This window comes from Callionymus lyra, chromosome 8, assembly GCF_982586985.1.
Source record: "Callionymus lyra chromosome 8, fCalLyr1.hap1.1, whole genome shotgun sequence".
Taxonomy (NCBI): Eukaryota; Metazoa; Chordata; class Actinopteri; order Syngnathiformes; family Callionymidae; genus Callionymus; species Callionymus lyra.
The window spans coordinates 29449899-29473287 of record NC_141825.1 but is presented as its reverse complement, the minus strand read 5'-3'; the positions used below and the strand labels follow the sequence as shown (position 1 = coordinate 29473287).

General features: G+C 39.6%; 3 protein-coding genes across 3 annotated transcripts in view; all 3 read left to right on the top strand.

Annotated features, from left to right (window-relative positions):
- prtgb (protogenin homolog b (Gallus gallus)) overlaps positions 1 to 14173 on the top strand; it is a 29749-nt gene extending 15576 nt beyond the window's left edge. Inside the window, exons 14-19 of the mRNA XM_087797177.1 lie at positions 296 to 466; positions 7271 to 7450; positions 7781 to 7904; positions 12637 to 12748; positions 13379 to 13498; positions 13534 to 14173. Of these exons, the coding sequence (XP_087653303.1) occupies positions 296 to 466; positions 7271 to 7450; positions 7781 to 7904; positions 12637 to 12748; positions 13379 to 13498; positions 13534 to 13812 (986 nt within the window). The 3' untranslated portion in view covers positions 13813 to 14173. The remainder of the gene's footprint in view (positions 1 to 295; positions 467 to 7270; positions 7451 to 7780; positions 7905 to 12636; positions 12749 to 13378; positions 13499 to 13533) is intronic.
- A 1609-nt stretch (positions 14174 to 15782) lies between these two features.
- On the top strand, positions 15783 to 19171 carry rsl24d1 (ribosomal L24 domain containing 1). Its single transcript, XM_087797046.1, has 6 exons — positions 15783 to 15917; positions 16429 to 16542; positions 18199 to 18271; positions 18355 to 18418; positions 18539 to 18624; positions 18774 to 19171. Exons 1-6 carry the CDS (start codon positions 15837 to 15839, stop codon positions 18842 to 18844), a joined length of 489 nt encoding a protein of 162 aa, XP_087653172.1. The 5' UTR covers positions 15783 to 15836; the 3' UTR covers positions 18845 to 19171.
- A 438-nt stretch (positions 19172 to 19609) lies between these two features.
- LOC148074532 (cAMP-regulated phosphoprotein 19-B-like) overlaps positions 19610 to 23389 on the top strand; it is a 5508-nt gene continuing 1728 nt past the window's right edge. The window contains exon 1 of the mRNA XM_087797886.1: positions 19610 to 19778. Coding sequence (XP_087654012.1) covers positions 19731 to 19778 — 48 coding nt within the window. The 5' untranslated portion in view covers positions 19610 to 19730. The remainder of the gene's footprint in view (positions 19779 to 23389) is intronic.

The following is a 23389-nucleotide window of genomic DNA, read 5'->3' as shown; positions in this document are numbered from 1 at the left end:
ATCCTCTTGTGCTCAGTCATCATTCTTCCTTTAGCTGAGGACGTAACGACTGCTGCCATCTAGAGGCCGGAAGTTTAATTGCAACACAAACATGTAGTGAATATTTGCTTGTCTATCGACTGAGTTTATTTTACACACACTAATACAACCATGAAAGAACTATGATATGAAAATGAAAATGATTTCAAAGCCTCAAAAAGGAAAACCTGCTGTTGAATATCGATGCAGTATTGTGAGAAGAAATATTGCCACATTCCAGTGTATGAATGTTTTCTTCCGCGTCTGATGTTTGCAGCTCCGAGGCGACCTCCGACCTCGGTGCGAGTGACTCTGATCGAGGACGACACTGCTCTGGTGTCGTGGAAGGAGCCGAACGAAGCCAACGTCGTGGTCACACATTACACCATCATGTTCGTGTCCCAGAGCTCCTGGACCTCTGGACAGTGGCAGGTCCTGCAGAGAGAAGGTGTGTGGACAGTAGTTACAGTGTAGATACAGTGTAGTTACACTGCTGTACTACAGTGTAGTTACAGTGCTGCACTACAGTGTAGTTATACTGCTGTACTACAGTGTAGTTATACTGCTGCACTACAGTGTAGTTATACTGCTGCACTACAGTGTAGTTACACTGCTGCACTACAGTGTAGTTATACTGCTGCACTACAGTGTAGTTACAGTGCTGCACTACAGTGTAGTTATACTGCTGTACTACAGTGTAGTTACACTGCTGTACTACAGTGTAGTTACAGTGCTGCACTACAGTGTAGTTATACTGCTGTACTACAGTGTAGTTATACTGCTGCACTACAGTGTAGTTACAGTGCTGCACTACAGTGTAGTTACAGTGCTGCACTACAGTGTAGTTATACTGCTGCACTACAGTGTAGTTATACTGCTGCACTACAGTGTAGTTACACTGCTGCACTACAGTGTAGTTATACTGCTGCACTACAGTGTAGTTACAGTGCTGCACTACAGTGTAGTTATACTGCTGTACTACAGTGTAGTTACACTGCTGTACTACAGTGTAGTTACAGTGCTGCACTACAGTGTAGTTATACTGCTGTACTACAGTGTAGTTATACTGCTGCACTACAGTGTAGTTATACTGCTGCACTACAGTGTAGTTATACTGCTGCACTACAGTGTAGTTATACTGCTGCACTACAGTGTAGTTATACTGCTGCACTACAGTGTAGTTACAGTGCTGTACTACAGTGTAGTTATACTGCTGCACTACAGTGTAGTTACACTGCTGCACTACAGTGTAGTTATACTGCTGCACTACAGTGTAGTTACAGTGCTGCACTACAGTGTAGTTATACTGCTGTACTACAGTGTAGTTATACTGCTGCACTACAGTGTAGTTACAGTGCTGTACTACAGTGTAGTTACAGTGCTGTACTACAGTGTAGTTACACTGCTGCACTACAGTGTAGTTATACTGCTGCACTACAGTGTAGTTACACTGCTGCACTACAGTGTAGTTATACTGCTGCACTACAGTGTAGTTATACTGCTGCACTACAGTGTAGTTACACTGCTGCACTACAGTGTAGTTATACTGCTGCACTACAGTGTAGTTACAGTGCTGCACTACAGTGTAGTTACAGTGCTGCACTACAGTGTAGTTATACTGCTGCACTACAGTGTAGTTACACTGCTGCACTACAGTGTAGTTATACTGCTGCACTACAGTGTAGTTATACTGCTGCACTACAGTGTAGTTATACTGCTGCACTACAGTGTAGTTACACTGCTGCACTACAGTGTAGTTATACTGCTGCACTACAGTGTAGTTACACTGCTGCACTACAGTGTAGTTATACTGCTGCACTACAGTGTAGTTACACTGCTGCACTACAGTGTAGTTATACTGCTGCACTACAGTGTAGTTACACTGCTGCACTACAGTGTAGTTATACTGCTGCACTACAGTGTAGTTATACTGCTGCACTACAGTGTAGTTATACTGCTGCACTACAGTGTAGTTATACTGCTGCACTACAGTGTAGTTACAGTGCTGTACTACAGTGTAGTTATACTGCTGCACTACAGTGTAGTTATACTGCTGCACTACAGTGTAGTTACAGTGCTGCACTACAGTGTAGTTATACTGCTGCACTACAGTGTAGTTATACTGCTGCACTACAGTGTAGTTACAGTGCTGCACTACAGTGTAGTTATACTGCTGCACTACAGTGTAGTTATACTGCTGCACTACAGTGTAGTTACACTGCTGCACTACAGTGTAGTTATACTGCTGCACTACAGTGTAGTTACAGTGCTGCACTACAGTGTAGTTATACTGCTGTACTACAGTGTAGTTACACTGCTGCACTACAGTGTAGTTATACTGCTGCACTACAGTGTAGTTACAGTGCTGCACTACAGTGTAGTTACACTGCTGCACTACAGTGTAGTTATACTGCTGCACTACAGTGTAGTTACAGTGCTGCACTACAGTGTAGTTATACTGCTGTACTACAGTGTAGTTACACTGCTGCACTACAGTGTAGTTATACTGCTGCACTACAGTGTAGTTACAGTGCTGCACTACAGTGTAGTTACACTGCTGCACTACAGTGTAGTTATACTGCTGCACTACAGTGTAGTTACAGTGCTGCACTACAGTGTAGTTATACTGTTGCACTACAGTGTAGTTACAGTGCTGCACTACAGTGTAGTTATACTGCTGTACTACAGTGTAGTTACACTGCTGCACTACAGTGTAGTTATACTGCTGCACTACAGTGTAGTTACACTGCTGCACTACAGTGTAGTTACACTGCTGCACTACAGTGTAGTTATACTGCTGCACTACAGTGTAGTTACACTGCTGCACTACAGTGTAGTTATACTGCTGCACTACAGTGTAGTTACAGTGCTGCACTACAGTGTAGTTATACTGCTGCACTACAGTGTAGTTACAGTGCTGCACTACAGTGTAGTTATACTGCTTTACTACAGTGTAGTTATACTGCTGCACTACAGTGTAGTTACAGTGCTGTACTACAGTGTAGTTACAGTGCTGCACTACAGTGTAGTTATACTGCTGCACTACAGTGTAGTTACAGTGCTGCACTACAGTGTAGTTATACTGCTGCACTACAGTGTAGTTACACTGCTGCACTACAGTGTAGTTATACTGCTGCACTACAGTGTAGTTACACTGCTGCACTACAGTGTAGTTATACTGCTGTACTACAGTGTAGTTACACTGCTGTACTACAGTGTAGTTACAGTGCTGCACTACAGTGTAGTTACAGTGCTGCACTACAGTGTAGTTATACTGCTGCACTACAGTGTAGTTACAGTGCTGCACTACAGTGTAGTTATACTGCTGCACTACAGTGTAGTTATACTGCTGCACTACAGTGTAGTTACAGTGCTGCACTACAGTGTAGTTACAGTGCTGCACTACAGTGTAGTTATACTGCTGCACTACAGTGTAGTTATACTGCTGCACTACAGTGTAGTTACAGTGCTGCACTACAGTGTAGTTATACTGCTGCACTACAGTGTAGTTACAGTGCTGCACTACAGTGTAGTTATACTGCTGCACTACAGTGTAGTTATACTGCTGCACTACAGTGTAGTTACAGTGCTGCACTACAGTGTAGTTATACTGTTGCACTACAGTGTAGTTACAGTGCTGCACTACAGTGTAGTTATACTGCTGTACTACAGTGTAGTTATACTGCTGCACTACAGTGTAGTTATACTGCTGCAATACAGTGTAGTTACAGTGCTGCACTACAGTGTAGTTATACTGCTGCACTACAGTGTAGTTATACTGCTGCACTACAGTGTAGTTACAGTGCTGCACTACAGTGTAGTTATACTGCTGCACTACAGTGTAGTTATACTGCTGCACTACAGTGTAGTTACAGTGCTGCACTACAGTGTAGTTATACTGCTGCACTACAGTGTAGTTACAGTGCTGCACTACAGTGTAGTTATACTGCTGTACTACAGTGTAGTTACAGTGCGACACTACAGTGTAGTTACAGTGCGACACTACAGTGTAGTTATACTGCTGCACTACAGTGTAGTTACAGTGCTGCACTACAGTGTAGTTATACTGCTGCACTACAGTGTAGTTACAGTGCGACACTACAGTGTAGTTACAGTGCGACACTACAGTGTAGTTACAGTGCTGCACTACAGTGTAGTTACAGTGCTGTACTACAGTGTAGTTATACTGCTGCACTACAGTGTAGTTACAGTGCGACACTACAGTGTAGTTACAGTGCTGCACTACAGTGTAGTTACAGTGCTGTACTACAGTGTAGTTACAGTGCGACACTACAGTGTAGTTACAGTGCTGTACTACAGTGTAGTTACAGTGCTGCACTACAGTGTAGTTACAGTGCTGCACTACAGTGTAGTTACAGTGCTGTACTACAGTGTAGTTACACTGCTGCACTACAGTGTAGTTACAGTGCTGCACTACAGTGTAGTTATACTGCTGTACTACAGTGTAGTTACACTGCTGCACTACAGTGTAGTTATACTGCTGCACTACAGTGTAGTTACACTGCTGCACTACAGTGTAGTTACACTGCTGCACTACAGTGTAGTTATACTGCTGCACTACAGTGTAGTTACACTGCTGCACTACAGTGTAGTTATACTGCTGCACTACAGTGTAGTTACAGTGCTGCACTACAGTGTAGTTATACTGCTGCACTACAGTGTAGTTACAGTGCTGCACTACAGTGTAGTTATACTGCTTTACTACAGTGTAGTTATACTGCTGCACTACAGTGTAGTTACAGTGCTGTACTACAGTGTAGTTACAGTGCTGCACTACAGTGTAGTTATACTGCTGCACTACAGTGTAGTTACAGTGCTGCACTACAGTGTAGTTATACTGCTGCACTACAGTGTAGTTACACTGCTGCACTACAGTGTAGTTATACTGCTGCACTACAGTGTAGTTACACTGCTGCACTACAGTGTAGTTATACTGCTGTACTACAGTGTAGTTACACTGCTGTACTACAGTGTAGTTACAGTGCTGCACTACAGTGTAGTTACAGTGCTGCACTACAGTGTAGTTATACTGCTGCACTACAGTGTAGTTACAGTGCTGCACTACAGTGTAGTTATACTGCTGCACTACAGTGTAGTTATACTGCTGCACTACAGTGTAGTTACAGTGCTGCACTACAGTGTAGTTACAGTGCTGCACTACAGTGTAGTTATACTGCTGCACTACAGTGTAGTTATACTGCTGCACTACAGTGTAGTTACAGTGCTGCACTACAGTGTAGTTATACTGCTGCACTACAGTGTAGTTACAGTGCTGCACTACAGTGTAGTTATACTGCTGCACTACAGTGTAGTTATACTGCTGCACTACAGTGTAGTTACAGTGCTGCACTACAGTGTAGTTATACTGTTGCACTACAGTGTAGTTACAGTGCTGCACTACAGTGTAGTTATACTGCTGTACTACAGTGTAGTTATACTGCTGCACTACAGTGTAGTTATACTGCTGCAATACAGTGTAGTTACAGTGCTGCACTACAGTGTAGTTATACTGCTGCACTACAGTGTAGTTATACTGCTGCACTACAGTGTAGTTACAGTGCTGCACTACAGTGTAGTTATACTGCTGCACTACAGTGTAGTTATACTGCTGCACTACAGTGTAGTTACAGTGCTGCACTACAGTGTAGTTATACTGCTGCACTACAGTGTAGTTACAGTGCTGCACTACAGTGTAGTTATACTGCTGTACTACAGTGTAGTTACAGTGCGACACTACAGTGTAGTTACAGTGCGACACTACAGTGTAGTTATACTGCTGCACTACAGTGTAGTTACAGTGCTGCACTACAGTGTAGTTATACTGCTGCACTACAGTGTAGTTACAGTGCGACACTACAGTGTAGTTACAGTGCGACACTACAGTGTAGTTACAGTGCTGCACTACAGTGTAGTTACAGTGCTGTACTACAGTGTAGTTATACTGCTGCACTACAGTGTAGTTACAGTGCGACACTACAGTGTAGTTACAGTGCTGCACTACAGTGTAGTTACAGTGCTGTACTACAGTGTAGTTACAGTGCGACACTACAGTGTAGTTACAGTGCTGTACTACAGTGTAGTTACAGTGCTGCACTACAGTGTAGTTACAGTGCTGCACTACAGTGTAGTTACAGTGCTGTACTACAGTGTAGTTACAGTGCTGCACTACAGTGTAGTTACACTGCTGCACTACAGTGTAGTTACAGTGCTGCACTACAGTGTAGTTACAGTGCTGCACTACAGTGTAGTTACAGTGCTGCACTACAGTGTAGTTACAGTGCTGTACTACAGTGTAGTTACAGTGCTGCACTACAGTGTAGTTACAGTGCTGCACTACAGTGTAGTTACAGTGCTGTACTACAGTGTAGTTACAGTGCGACACTACAGTGTAGTTACAGTGCTGTACTACAGTGTAGTTACAGTGCTGCACTACAGTGTAGTTATACTGCTGCACTACAGTGTAGTTACAGTGCGACACTACAGTGTAGTTACAGTGCTGCACTACAGTGTAGTTACAGTGCTGTACTACAGTGTAGTTACAGTGCGACACTACAGTGTAGTTACAGTGCTGTACTACAGTGTAGTTACAGTGCTGCACTACAGTGTAGTTACAGTGCTGCACTACAGTGTAGTTACAGTGCTGTACTACAGTGTAGTTACAGTGCTGCACTACAGTGTAGTTACACTGCTGCACTACAGTGTAGTTACAGTGCTGCACTACAGTGTAGTTACAGTGCTGCACTACAGTGTAGTTACAGTGCTGCACTACAGTGTAGTTACAGTGCTGTACTACAGTGTAGTTACAGTGCTGCACTACAGTGTAGTTACAGTGCTGCACTACAGTGTAGTTACAGTGCTGCACTACAGTGTAGTTACAGTGCTGTACTACAGTGTAGTTACAGTGCGACACTACAGTGTAGTTACAGTGCTGTACTACAGTGTAGTTACAGTGCTGCACTACAGTGTAGTTACACTGCTGCACTACAGTGTAGTTATACTGCTGCACTACAGTGTAGTTATACTGCTGCACTACAGTGTAGTTACAGTGCTGCACTACAGTGTAGTTACAGTGCTGCACTACAGTGTAGTTACACTGCTGCACTACAGTGTAGTTATACTGCTGCACTACAGTGTAGTTATACTGCTGCACTACAGTGTAGTTACAGTGCTGCACTACAGTGTAGTTACAGTGCTGCACTACAGTGTAGTTACAGTTGCTCATGTGTCGTAGGGACTCACACGATGGCTCTCCTGGAGAAACTCGAGGCAGGAAACGTTTACCTGGTGAAGATTTCCGCCTCCAACCAGGTCGGCGACGGACCGTTCTCTCAGGTGGTGGAACTTCCTCTCAGACGAAGTCACTCTCGCAGCAAGAACCCCCGTCACTCAGAGAACCTTCAGGAGTCACTGGGTGAGTCTTCATGTTTTCATCTCATCATGTGAAGCTAGTGAGTCAAATGTTTAGAATCGTCAAAGTGTTCGTGAAAGAACCGAACATTATTGAGTCATTTCTAAGACATTCAAGTCTTTAGTGTCAAGTTTGAATGTTTTAATATGATATTGATTGATTTCATTCCATTGATCAGGCAAAAATAGATCATTGATTTTAGAAGATTCTATTATTTCCAATAGTTTGAAGTTAAGAAGGAGTTAAATAAACGGAAGATTGAGTTAAACATGTGTTTGTTCCTGCGATCTATCGTCATCGTAGTCATTTGAACTCCATCCTCTTCTCCTCCAGTCTTTTCTGACGGTCTTTATCACATCGACCAGAAGTCCATGACCGGCATCATCGTCGGCGTCAGCATCGCCTTGTCCTGCATCGTCATGTGTGCCTTGATCCTGATCAGCAAGAGTCGCCAGAGGTGAGTCTTCAAGAGTCGTTACATTGTTACGTTCACTCTTTTCTTTCAGTCTTCATGTGTTTCAAGAGTCGTTACATTGATACGTTCACTCTTTTCTTTCAGTCTTCATGTGTTTCAAGAGTCGTTACATTGTTACGTTCACTCTTTTCTTTTAGTCTTCATGTGTTTCAAGAGTCGTTACATTGTTACGTTCACTCTTTTCTTTCAGTCTTCATGTGTTTCAAGAGTCGTTACATTGATACGTTCACTCTTTTCTTTCAGTCTTCATGTGTTTCAAGAGTCGTTACATTGATACGTTCACTCTTTTCTTTCAGTCTTCATGTGTTTCAAGAGTCGTTACATTGTTACGTTCACTCTTTTCTTTCAGTCTTCATGTGTTTCAAGAGTCGTTACATTGATACGTTCACTCTTTTCTTTTAGTCTTCATGTGTTTCAAGAGTCGTTACATTGATACGTTCACTCTTTTCTTTTAGTCTTCATGTGTTTCAAGAGTCGTTACATTGATACGTTCACTCTTTTCTTTCAGTCTTCATGTGTTTCAAGAGTCGTTACATTGATACGTTCACTCTTTTCTTTTAGTCTTCATGTGTTTCAAGAGTCGTTACATTGATACGTTCACTCTTTTCTTTCAGTCTTCATGTGTTTCAAGAGTCGTTACATTGATACGTTCACTCTTTTCTTTCAGTCTTCATGTGTTTCAAGAGTCGTTACATTGTTACGTTCACTCTTTTCTTTCAGTCTTCATGTGTTTCAAGAGTCGTTACATTGATACGTTCACTCTTTTCTTTCAGTCTTCATGTGTTTCAAGAGTCGTTACATTGTTACGTTCACTCTTTTCTTTCAGTCTTCATGTGTTTCAAGAGTCGTTACATTGATACGTTCACTCTTTTCTTTTAGTCTTCATGTGTTTCAAGAGTCGTTACAGTGATGCGTTCACTCTTTTCTTTCAGTCTTCATGTGTTTCAAGAGTCGTTACATTGATACGTTCACTCTTTTCTTTCAGTCTTCATGTGTTTCAAGAGTCGTTACATTGTTACGTTCACTCTTTTCTTTTAGTCTTCATGTGTTTCAAGAGTCGTTACATTGATACGTTCACTCTTTTCTTTTAGTCTTCATGTGTTTCAAGAGTCGTTACATTGATACGTTCACTCTTTTCTTTCAGTCTTCATGTGTTTCAAGAGTCGTTACATTGATACGTTCACTCTTTTCTTTTAGTCTTCATGTGTTTCAAGAGTCGTTACATTGTTACGTTCACTCTTTTCTTTTAGTCTTCATGTGTTTCAAGAGTCGTTACATTGATACGTTCACTCTTTTCTTTTAGTCTTCATGTGTTTCAAGAGTCGTTACATTGATACGTTCACTCTTTTCTTTCAGTCTTCATGTGTTTCAAGAGTCGTTACATTGTTACGTTCACTCTTTTCTTTCAGTCTTCATGTGTTTCAAGAGTCGTTACATTGATACGTTCACTCTTTTCTTTTAGTCTTCATGTGTTTCAAGAGTCGTTACATTGATACGTTCACTCTTTTCTTTCAGTCTTCATGTGTTTCAAGAGTCGTTACATTGATACGTTCACTCTTTTCTTTTAGTCTTCATGTGTTTCAAGAGTCGTTACATTGATACGTTCACTCTTTTCTTTTAGTCTTCATGTGTTTCAAGAGTCGTTACATTGATACGTTCACTCTTTTCTTTTAGTCTTCATGTGTTTCAAGAGTCGTTACATTGATACGTTCACTCTTTTCTTTTAGTCTTCATGTGTTTCAAGAGTCGTTACATTGATACGTTCACTCTTTTCTTTTAGTCTTCATGTGTTTCAAGAGTCGTTACATTGTTACGTTCACTCTTTTCTTTTAGTCTTCATGTGTTTCAAGAGTCGTTACATTGATACGTTCACTCTTTTCTTTTAGTCTTCATGTGTTTCAAGAGTCGTTACATTGTTACGTTCACTCTTTTCTTTTAGTCTTCATGTGTTTCAAGAGTCGTTACATTGATACGTTCACTCTTTTCTTTCAGTCTTCATGTGTTTCAAGAGTCGTTACATTGTTACGTTCACTCTTTTCTTTTAGTCTTCATGTGTTTCAAGAGTCGTTACATTGATACGTTCACTCTTTTCTTTTAGTCTTCATGTGTTTCAAGAGTCGTTACATTGATACGTTCACTCTTTTCTTTCAGTCTTCATGTGTTTCAAGAGTCGTTACATTGATACGTTCACTCTTTTCTTTCAGTCTTCATGTGTTTCAAGAGTCGTTACATTGATACGTTCACTCTTTTCTTTTAGTCTTCATGTGTTTCAAGAGTCGTTACATTGATACGTTCACTCTTTTCTTTTAGTCTTCATGTGTTTCAAGAGTCGTTACATTGATACGTTCACTCTTTTCTTTTAGTCTTCATGTGTTTCAAGAGTCGTTACATTGTTACGTTCACTCTTTTCTTTCAGTCTTCATGTGTTTCAAGAGTCGTTACATTGATACGTTCACTCTTTTCTTTTAGTCTTCATGTGTTTCAAGAGTCGTTACATTGATACGTTCACTCTTTTCTTTCAGTCTTCATGTGTTTCAAGAGTCGTTACATTGTTACGTTCACTCTTTTCTTTTAGTCTTCATGTGTTTCAAGAGTCGTTACATTGATACGTTCACTCTTTTCTTTTAGTCTTCATGTGTTTCAAGAGTCGTTACATTGTTACGTTCACTCTTTTCTTTTAGTCTTCATGTGTTTCAAGAGTCGTTACATTGATACGTTCACTCTTTTCTTTTAGTCTTCATGTGTTTCAAGAGTCGTTACATTGTTACGTTCACTCTTTTCTTTCAGTCTTCATGTGTTTCAAGAGTCGTTACATTGATACGTTCACTCTTTTCTTTCAGTCTTCATGTGTTTCAAGAGTCGTTACATTGATACGTTCACTCTTTTCTTTCAGTCTTCATGTGTTTCAAGAGTCGTTACATTGATACGTTCACTCTTTTCTTTTAGTCTTCATGTGTTTCAAGAGTCGTTACATTGTTACGTTCACTCTTTTCTTTCAGTCTTCATGTGTTTCAAGAGTCGTTACATTGTTACGTTCACTCTTTTCTTTCAGTCTTCATGTGTTTCAAGAGTCGTTACATTGATACGTTCACTCTTTTCTTTCAGTCTTCATGTGTTTCAAGAGTCGTTACATTGTTACGTTCACTCTTTTCTTTCAGTCTTCATGTGTTTCAAGAGTCGTTACATTGATACGTTCACTCTTTTCTTTTAGTCTTCATGTGTTTCAAGAGTCGTTACATTGATACGTTCACTCTTTTCTTTCAGTCTTCATGTGTTTCAAGAGTCGTTACATTGTTACGTTCACTCTTTTCTTTCAGTCTTCATGTGTTTCAAGAGTCGTTACATTGTTACGTTCACTCTTTATTGAAAGTGTCCAGTGACATCATGATGTTCTGGTTCTCTTGGATCTGTCGTCAGTCTTTGACACAGTTGAACCAGATCCTGCTGAGAAGACTGAGGGATGAAGACTGTCTGGGTCTGTGTTAGAATGGTTCTCATCTTACCTTTCTGGGCGCAGTTTTAGTGTATCTGCCAATCAAATGAGGTCTGAATCGGCAGATCTGTTGTGTGGAGTCCCTCAAGGTTCTGTTCTGGGTCCTTTATTGTTTTTGCTGTACTTGATTCCTCTCGGTAAAATCATTCAGAGATTTCCAGATGTTTCTTATCACATGTTTGCTGATGACATCCAGCTCTACTGCTCTGTTGATCCAACTGAGCTCCAGAGGCTGAACTTAGTCAATTGTTGCTAGAAATCAAACAATGAGTGAAAACACTTTGAAGCTAAATGTGGACAAAACTGAAACTCTGGTGATTGTTGATGATAAGATTCCAGGGTTGAGTCAGTACTTGAGTGACTTATGTCAGTCTGTCAAACTGAGCCTGAGAAACCTGGGTGTTGTATTTGATAAAGACATGTCTCTTGTTCGACACTGAAGAAAACTGACCAGAAACTGTTTCCTTCAACTGAGAAAAATCTCTAAACTTAGGAAAATGTTGTCGGAACATGATCTGGATCTTATAATCCATGCGTTTGTTTCTTCTCGTCTGGACTATTGTAACAGTTTGTTTTCATGTCTTAACAAGAAGGATCGTCTCGTCTGCAGTTGATTCAGAACTCTGAGCCGCTCTAGTAGAAGAACTCACATTTCTCCTTCAAACTCTTCACTGGCTTCCAGTTTCTTTCAGGATCATTTTAAAATTCTGGTTCTTACTTTCAGATCTATTCATGGTCAGACCTTCATGATCTGATCCAGACTTACACCCCAGCTCGGGCTCTGAGGTCTGTGGATCAGAATCTACTTATGGTTCCACGCACACGGTTCAGGACCAGAGGAGAGAAATCTTTTCAGGCTGTTGCTCCTAAGCTTTGGAACAATCTTCTCTCTCTTTGCGCTTGATGATCTACTGACTCCTTCAAGAAACATCTGTGTTTGATGATCTACTGACTCCTTTAAGAAACATCTTAAGACGTTTCTATTTGTTCAGGCTTTTCCTTGAATTTCTGGAACTCCTGTGTTGTTCTCAGTATTATCTTGATCTTTAAAGTATATACTTTATTGAGTATTGTTTTGATTGTTTAAGCGCTTTGTGACCCTGGTCTGGAAAAGCGCTATATAAATATATATTACTTACTTACTTACTTACTTACTCTTTTCTTTCAGTCTTCATGTGTTTCAAGAGTCGTTACATTAAAACGTTCACTCTTGTCTTCTAGAAAGTCTCCGGGTCACAAGGTTCTCGCGGCTCCTGCTCGGAACAACGATCTTCACCCGGAGAACGTCGAGGCTTTGATGCCGATGATCTCCGAGCACTTTATCGAAGCCGAGGTGAGACGAGGATGTTGTCGAGCATTTAAAACATGAATCAAGTTTCACTTTAAACTAAGAACTGAAGTAAAAACTCCTGAAAAATGAATTCAATCATTTCTATATTAAACATTGAATCTTATAGAATTAGAACATTTGAATATTTTACTAATTAATCGTAGTTTTAGTTTGATATTGTGATTACATTTATTAAAACAAAACCAGTTATTAAGTTATATAAACTAAGTTTAACATAATATTGACTGATGGCACTTTATACTATTTTTATTTTATTATTCAAATTTTCTATTTAAAACTTTGTGAAAAATAATTTGCTTTAAGAAAAAATAAATAAATACTTATAAACAACAACATTTCAGTAAAAAAAATGCAAGTTTCACTGTTTGAAACGTTTAACTAATTCTACTATATACTATATTATAATATTTTCAGATGGAAATGATCAATAAAGTTTTACCTTACCTTATCTTACTTTCACATGAATCTAATAGTGACGTCAGTTCAAGAGTCTGACACACGGTGGCGCCAGAAACATGTTCAGGATAAATCCAGGAAAACGTTGCGTTCATTGAACAAAACGAATCCAAGTAAATCGTCGAGTGTCTCACGTGTGTGTCGGGTGTTCATCAGGGCGGCGCCAGGTTCCTGATCAACAGTGCCGGGCCGGTCCAGAACCAGAACCAGCGCTGGCTGCTGCTGCAGAGAGACGTGATGCCAGAAGACGACGTGAGTCCGGAGGTGAGTCTGGACGTCAGATCAAGTCTCTGACTCTCAGATCTTCTCAGGCGGCGAGCAGAGCCAGTCTGTACGAGGCCGGGAAAGTGGTTCTGAGGTACGAGGAGCGTTTGGGTTCCAAGCCGCTGCCGCCGTCGTCCCGGGAGATCATCTACGGACCGTCTCACTCGGAGGGCTCCAGCGAGGTCAGCCCGGAGACCTCGGACTCGGGTCACTACTCCACCGACGAGGTCAGCGACTCCAGCCGGACCTGTGCTCACACAGCTGCTGAACCACGTCCTGCTCATGGGCTCGAGGCAGAGAAGAGCGTCTGCTCCACATGCAGATAAAACACCGACCACGGCCTTGACCCTGCTGAAGATTCACCACCTTCACCTTCGCCTTCTACTTATTCCAAGGACGACTCTGGACCAGGAGGACGACGTGTCTTCAGATCTACCTCAGGATTACGAATGTTACTCGTTTAGAACCTTCGACTGTTTCTTCTGAAACTCACCTGTGACGAATGTTTGAAAGAGTCCAGAGATTTTTCATTTGTTTCTCTTCACTGGAGCGAGTCTCGAGCTCGCCTGCTGCTCCGTCTACCTCACTTCCTGTTACTCTACCTCACTTCCTGTTACTCTACCTCACTTCCTGTTACTCTACCTCACTTCCTGTTACTCTACCTCACTTCCTGTTACTCTACCTCAATTCCTGTTACTCTACTTCACTTCCTGTTACTCTACCTCACTTCCTGTTACTCTACCTCACTTCCTGTTACTCTACCTCACTTCCTGTTACTCTACCTCACTTCCTGTTACTCTACCTCACTTCCTGTTACTCTACCTCACTTCCTGTTACTCTACCTCAATTCCTGTTACTCTACTTCACTTCCTGTTACTCTACTTCACTTCCTGTTACTCTACCTCACTTCCTGTTACTCTACTTCACTTCCTGTTTCCCACCTCACTTCCTGTTGCTCTACCTCACTTCCTGTCTCCCCACCTCACTTCCTGTTTACCTACCCCACTTCCTGTTTACCTACCTCACTTCCTGTCTCCCCACCTCACTTCCTGTTTATCTACTTCTTGTATCCACTCAGGGTTCGAGTGACGTCAAGTCATCGCCTTTTTGAATTTCTTTTTCGCAACATTTTCGACGACTTCGGTTGATTTTCTCCGAACACGAAGTGCTTTATCTTTTGTCAAGACTTCCGTGAACCGAAGCTTTAACTTAACGTTTGCTGACGTGGATCCAAAGACGTTTGAACCAAAGACTTGAGAGTCAATGAAACCAAAAAGACACGCCGAGGGTCTGTTTGCCAAAAATGAAGTTCGTTCCGTTGAAGTTCGATGGTTTGATCTTGAGAAGCTTTAACTGGAGCCTCCACTGCCTTGAGAAGCATCGCTGACAGCAGCGGTGACGCTAATATCCAAAGAGTTGCGTCGTTGCTCAGACTTTACTTCGATCCGGCGTCACATGACGATGACGATGATGAAGGTCGAGACGATCACAGATGAACGAGCGACGAGCAACATAATCAACTTTTATATCTTGAAACACAAATTATTGGAACCAAAGAAAGTGAAAACAATGTTTAGTGATTTTCTTTGGCTTCATTTTCATTCTTGCGTTCGAGTTCTTCGTTTGATTTAACGTTTCTTTAGTTTCACTGAAAACAAGCGAGAGAAACTTTTTTAAAGACTTTCAAAGCATGTTGTGACAAGAAAACTTTTCGTAGCTTTAATGTGTTTTTTCTCAAAGGAATGTTTCTGTTTCAAGTTGTAACTGTTTGTTGCTGCTTCTCTCAGGTGTAGATTTACTGTGTAGATTTTACTTGTTTTTATTTAAGTTTTTACAAGATTTCTAGTGTTTTTAAGCCAAAGTGAACAAAAAAGTGTGTAAAGATGATGTTAAGATGATCACATGTGAGAATAAACATGTTCTTGGAACTTTGTTGTCGTTCAAATGTGACTCAACGACTAAAAAATGACTTTAACACATCAGACACAATAAGAAAAATAAAACTTGTCATTTGTTCTTTCAAATAGTGATTAAATGTTCTTAACTTAACTTTAGATTTACACGTTATCTTAAGAATCTACGTCTAACAATGACGTGAATACATTATAAATGCTGATGATTTGTTACAAATGTGATCAAACTTGGATAAACATTAAAAAATACATTTTAAATATCACAGTCAAGGGTTAAAAACAAACACTTTATACACAAACATCAGTCGCTACACAGACGCACAGTTGTCGCTCCTCCAGCAGGGGGCAGCAGCAGCAGCAGTGCTCACCGTAGAAGAAGAAGGAGGAGGAGCGGCCTCTTCTCTTCCGGTCGCGGCAGCAACGCTTCTGCTGCGACGATGCGCATCGAAAAGTGTTACTTCTGCTCGTCCCCGGTGTACCCGGGGCACGGGATGATGTTCGTACGGAACGACTGTAAGGTGAGACACGTGTCATGATAACAATTCTATATGAGATGTATGTTGTTGACTGAAGCGACGTGTGTTGTTAGCATGTGGCTAATGTTAGCTCCTCACGTGTGACCACAACGAGGCTTCACACATGATGACGTCACAGGTCAACACAACTTCAACCGCGCGTGTGTGTGAATATATTTCCCTCCGTGGGTCAAAGGTCAAGATGCGCTGCATTATTTCTAGACTTTGAACGATAAAGACATTTAACTCGTCGTTCGTGTAGTCAGTGCGCCATCTGGTGGAGGCGAGTGACACTACAGTGCACTTGTGTCTGAACATTGTTTCTTAAATCTGTGTTTAAAATAACAATTTTAACACTTTATTTTGATTTTATTTATATATTTTTTAATTGATCCGTTCAGTAGTTATTATTCTGATTATTAATAATTATTTATTATTATAGGTGTAATAATAATAATAATCATAATAATATTTCACTCCTGATTCTTTAAACTTCTTCTCTTGTGTTTCGCAGGCGTTTCGCTTCTGCAGGTCAAAGTGTCACAAGAACTTCAAGAAGAAGCGAAACCCGAGGAAAACCAGATGGACGAAGGCTTTCAGGAAGTCGTCAGGAAAGGAGCTGACAGTCGTACGTGTTATTGATCGTATTATTGACTTAACGTGTTATTGATCGTCTTTTTAACTTAACGTGTTATTGATCGTATTATTGACTTAACGTGTTATTGATCGTCTTTTTAACTTAACGTGTTATTGATCGTCTTTTTAACTTAACGTGTTATTGATCGTCTTTATTGACTTAACGTGTTATTGATCGTCTTATTGACTTAACGTGTTATTGATCGTCTTTATTGACTTAACGTGTTATTGATCGTCTTATTGACTTAACGTGTTATTGATCGTATTATTGACTTAACGTGTTATTGATCGTCTTTATTGACTTAACGTGTTATTGATCGTATTATTGACTTAACGTGTTATTGATCGTCTTATTGACTTAACGTGTTATTGATCGTCTTTATTGACTTAACGTGTTATTGATCGTCTTATTGACTTAACGTGTTATTGATCGTCTTATTGACTTAACGTGTTATTGATCGTCTTTATTGACTTAACGTGTTATTGATCGTATTATTGACTTAACGTGTTATTGATCGTCTTTATTGACTTAACGTGTTATTGATCGTATTATTGACTTAACGTGTTATTGATCGTATTATTGACTTAACGTGTTATTGATCGTATTATTGACTTAACGTGTTATTGATCGTATTATTGACTTAACGTGTTATTGATCGTATTATTGACTTAACGTGTTATTGATCGTATTATTGACTTAACGTGTTATTGATCGTCTTTATGACTTAACGTGTTATTGATCGTCTTTATTGACTTAACGTGTTATTGATCGTCTTATTGACTTAACGTGTTATTGATCGTCTTTATGACTTAACGTGTTATTGATCGTCTTTATGACTTAACGTGTTATTGATCGTATTATTGACTTAACGTGTTATTGATCGTATTATTGACTTAACGTGTTATTGATCGTCTTTATTGACTTAACGTGTTATTGATCGTCTTTTTAACTTAACGTGTTATTGATCGTCTTTTTAACTTACAAACGTGTTATTGATCGTCTTATTGACTTAACGTGTTATTGATCGTCTTATTGACTTAACGTGTTATTGATCGTCTTTATGACTTAACGTGTTATTGATCGTCTTTATGACTTAACGTGTTATTGATCGTATTATTGACTTAACGTGTTATTGATCGTCTTTATTGACTTAACGTGTTATTGATCGTCTTTTTAACTTAACGTGTTATTGATCGTCTTTTTAACTTACAAACGTGTTATTGATCGTCTTTTTGACTTACAAACGTGTTATTGATCGTCTTTTTAACTTACAAACGTGTTATTGATCGTCTTTCTAACTTACAAACGTGTTATTGATCGTCTTTTTAACTTACAAACGTGTTATTGATCGTCTTTTTGACTTACAAACGTGTTATTGATCGTCTTTTTGACTTACAAACGTGTTATTGATCGTCTTTTTGACTTACAAACGTGTTATTGATCGTCTTTTTGACTTACAAACGTGTTATTGATCGTCTTTTTGACTTACAAACGTGTTATTGATGGTCTTTTTGACTTACAAACGTGTTATTGATCGTCTTTTTAACTTACAAACGTGTTATTGATCGTCTTTTTGACTTACAAACGTGTTATTGATCGTCTTTTTAACTTACAAACGTGTTATTGATCAACGCTTTCCGTCGTCAGGATAATTCTCTGGAGTTTGAGAAGCGCAGGAACATCCCGCTGAAGTACAGCCGAGAGCTCTGGGACAACACAGGTGCGTCTGTGGTTCTGACCCGAACCCTCAGGATTGTTACACAAACATCCTCTGAGTCTAACCTTCTGCTCGTGTTCCTCCAGTGGAAGCTCTCAAGAGAGTTGAAGAAATCAAACGCAAACGACAAGCACGATTCATCATGAACAGGTGAGAGAAGAAGAATCATTTAAATACTGCAACATGGCGCCCCCCGTGGCCGACGTGTTTGCTCGCTCCGCTCTCATTTAAACTTTATCAGTTTATTTACCTGAGAATCTGTTCCTTCAGGTTGAACAAGAGCAAACAGCTGGAGAAGGAAGACGCCATCAACGAAGTGAAGAAGAACATCCACCTGATCAAGGCTCCTCACGCAGGTACGACTCGGTGTCTTCAGGTCAAGAAGAAGATGTTGGTCTTTAGTTTCAAACCTTCAGAAGGTTTCATTGTTGACGCTTGTGTTTGACTGTTGAGCCAATGAACCGTGAGGAACGAGTCACATGACCAACATTCTTCTTCTCTCCAGACAAACCCAAACAGATGGAAGACAAGATGGTTCAGAAGCTACAGGAGGACGTGGACATGGATGACCTTTAGTGACGGATGACCTTTAGTGACGGATGACCTTTAGTGACGGACGACCTTTACTCTTTAAAGATGTTTTTAGTGAACGTTTGATTTATTCCATTTACTGGAGGTTGTTTTGTTTCTTTTCCTCTTTTCTTTACCCATTTTTACATCATGTCCACAGTGTGTGTGTCCACGCCACAGTGTGTGTGTCCACGCCACAGTGTGTGTGTCCACGCCACAGTGTGTGTGTCCACGCCACAGTGTGTGTCTCCACGCCACAGTGTCTCCACATCAGTGTCATCGATGTGTCTTGTGTTTGTTCTGAAGTGAGCAACAAAATAAATATGAACCATGGCCTTGTTTTTATTTTACGCTGGTTGTAAAGTGTATTATCTCACACACACACACACACACACACACACGCAGTCACACACACTCGCACACACACACACACAGTCACACACACACTCACACATTCACAGCAGCAGTGACGTCAGCAGCTGTGAAAACAAACTGGTTCTTACTTGACTGTTGATATATTTTGATGTTTGAACATAAACTTAAGAACATAAACATAAAAACATGTTCAAATGATTTGAAGTTCAGTCGAAAATAAACCATAAAATGGTTAAAATCCATCAACGTTGAAGTTTCAGTCGAACGTTTGTAACGAGCGTTTATGTTGAACCTTGACCCTTCTCTCCAACTAATGACGTCATCACGAGTCCAACAGGTCTCGACCGTGTTCAGGACTGCAGTGACGTCACAGAACTGATCGACGTCACAGGCTTCTCTGCGCTCGATTAGTTGAGCTGCTGCTGCTGAGCGTGTTGTTGTTGCTGCTCTTCACCTGCGCAGCTCACCTGAGGAGCTCACCTGAGGAGCTCACCTGTCGGCAGGACTGGACCACAGGATGATGTCCGAGGAGGTCGTGGAGCCGCAGGAGTCAGAAGAACTTCTGGTGAAACTGTTGATACAATAACGTGTTCAGCCTGTTAGCATTAGCTGCTCAGTAGCAACATGCTAGTTAGCATCTCTAACGTCGATCACGAGCTCGTGGAATAATCTTGATTTAATCTTGATTTAATCCTGATTTAATCCTGATTTAATCCTGATTTAATCCTGATTTAATCTTTGAATTAACATGTCAAAGATTCTACATGTGTTTAGTTTGTTTTAATGTAACGTATTTAATTGTTTCTGCTTCATCGACTCAGTATATTTAACAACTAGAAGGAACTTAAATAACAAACACGTCTGGTTTTATTGATGACTTTCTACTGTGTTTGTGTTTGTTTGTGTTTGTTCATCTATTGATGTTTGTGTCTTAATCTCACACGTTCGAGGTCGTTTCTTGATGTTGATTCTTCTCGTGTAGGAAGTTAGAAGAAGATCAACATTAACATTTAATAACAACAATAAAATAATAATAATAACGATAATAAAAATGTTAATTGTTATTGTAGGAATAAGATGCAATTTGTCACAGTGGCCTGGTGGGGGCAGCACTGCCTCAACTTTAACCTTGAATGAGTGTTTTTATATATTATTATTTCAACTCATGTGTTGAACATGTATTTATTGTTGTTATATTTATATTTAGTGTTTATCTAAGTGTTTGTTGAATCTGATGATTGACGCGAGAGAAGAAGGAACGTCAGTCAATACATATAGAAAGATGTTATTATTGATCAGGAAGTTCTATAGACGTCATCATTGATGGACTTTTAATAACAACAGACGCGACAATAATGACAACAGACACGATGATATCAACAACCGACGTGATAATAACAACAACATACGTGATAATAACAACAACAGACGTGATAATAACAACAACAGGCGTGATAATAATAACAACAGACGCGATAATAACAACAGACGTGATAATAACAACAACAGACGTGATAATAACAACAACAGGCGTGATAATAATAACAACAGACGCGATAATAACAACAACAGACGTGATAATAATAACAACAGACGTGATAACAACAACAGACGTGATAATAACAACAACAGACACGATAATAATAACAACAGACGTGATAATAATAACAACAGACGCGATAATAACAACAACAGACGTGATAATAACAACAACAGACATGATAATAACAACAACAGACGCGATAATAACAACAACAGACGTGATAATAACAACAACAGACGTGATAATAACAACAACAACAGATGTGATAATAACAACAACAGACACGATAATAATAACAACAACAGACGCGATAATATCAACAACCGACGTGATAATAACAACAACAGACGCGATAATAACAACAACAACAGACATGATAATAACAACAGACACGATAATATCAACAACCGACGTGATAATAACAACAACAGACGCGATAATAACAACAACAACAGATGTGATAATAACAACAACAGACGCGATAATAATAACAACAACAGACGCGATAATAACAACAACAACAGATGTGATAATAACAAAAACAGACACGATAATAATAACAGACACGATGATATCAACAACCGACGTGATAATAACAACAACAGACGCGATAATAACAACAGCAACAGATGTGATAATAACAACAACAGACACGATAATAACAACAACAGACACGATAATAATAACAGACACGATGATATCAACAACCGACGTGATAATAACAACAGACACGATAATAACAGCAACAGACGGGATAACAACAACAACAGACACGATAATAACAACAACAACCGACGTGATAATAACAACAGACACGATAATAACAGCAACAGACGCGATAACAACAACAACAGACACGATAATAATAACAGACACGATGATATCAACAACCGACGTGATAACAACAACAAACACGATAATAACAACAACAGACGCGATAACAACAACAACAGACACGATAATAACAACAGACACGATAATAACAACAACATACGCGATAACAACAACAACAGACACGATAATAACAACAACAACCGACGTGATAATAACAACAGACACGATAATAACAGCAACAGACGCGATAACAACAACAACAGACACGATAATAATAACAGACACGATAATATCAACAACCTTGATAATAACAACAACAGACGCGATAACAACAACAGACACGATAATAACAACAACATACGCGATAACAACAACAACAGACACGATAATAATAACAGACACGATAATATCAACAACCGACGTGATAATAACAACAGACGCGATAATAACAACAACAACAGACGCACTAATAACAACAACAACAGACGCGATAATAACAACAACAGACACGATAATAACAACAACAGACGCGATAACAACAGACACGATAATAATAACAGACACGATAATAACAACAACATACGCGATAACAACAACAACAGACACGATAATAATAACAGACACGATAATATCAACAACCGACGTGATAGTAACAACAGACGCGATAATAACAACAACAACAGACGCAATAATAACAACAACAACAGACGCGATAATAACAACAACAACCGACGTGATAATAACAACAACAGACACGATAATAACAACAACAGACGCGATAACAACAGACACGATAATAATAACAGACACCATAATATCAACAACCGACGTGATAATAACAACAACAGACACGATAATAACAACAACAGACGCGATAATAACAACAGACGCGATAATAACAACAACAGACGCGATAATAACAACAACAGACGTGATAATAACAACAGATGTGATAATAGCAACAACAGACACGATAATAACAACAACAGACGCGATAATAACAACAACAAACGTGATAATAACAACAGATGTGATATAGCAACAACAGACACGATAATAACAACAACAGACGCGATAATAACAACAACAGATGTGATAATAACAACAACAGGCATGATAATAATAACAACAACAGACGTGATAATAACAACAACAGACGTGATAATAACAACAACAGACACGATAATAACGGCAACAGACGCGCTAATAACAACAACAGACGCGATAATAACAACAGACGTGATAATAACAACAGATGTGATAATAACAACAGATGTGATAATAACAACAGATGTGATAATAACAACAGATGTGATAATAGCAACAACAGACACGATAATAACAACAACAGACGCGATAATAACAACAGATGTGATAATAACAACAACAGACGTGATAATAATAACAACAACAGACGTGATAATAACAACAACAGACGTGATAATAATAACAACAACAGACGTGATAATAACAACAACAGACGTGATAATAATAACAACAACAGATGTGATAATAACAACAGACGCGATAATAACAACAACAGACACGATAATAACGGCAACAGACGCGATAATAACAACAACAGACGCGATAATAACAACAACAGACGCGATAATAACAACAGACGTGATAATAACAACAGATGTGATAATAGCAACAACAGACACGATAATAACAACAACAGACGCGATAATAACAACAACAGATGTGATAATAACAACAACAGACGTGATAATAATAACAACAACAGACGTGATAATAACAACAACAGACGTGATAATAACAACAACAGACACGAT

What these genes read in the sequence shown, in the direction of transcription:
- rsl24d1 (XM_087797046.1), top strand. Translation starts at nt 15,837, where the DNA reads ATGCGCATCGAAAAGTGTTACTTCTGCTCGTCCCCGGTGTACCCGGGG. An exon ending in TCGTACGGAACGACTGTAAG is followed by an intron (nt 15,918 to 16,428) that starts GTGAGACACGTG and finishes TGTGTTTCGCAG; the next exon opens with GCGTTTCGCTTCTGCAGGTC. An exon ending in CAGGAAAGGAGCTGACAGTC is followed by an intron (nt 16,543 to 18,198) that starts GTACGTGTTATT and finishes TTCCGTCGTCAG; the next exon opens with GATAATTCTCTGGAGTTTGA.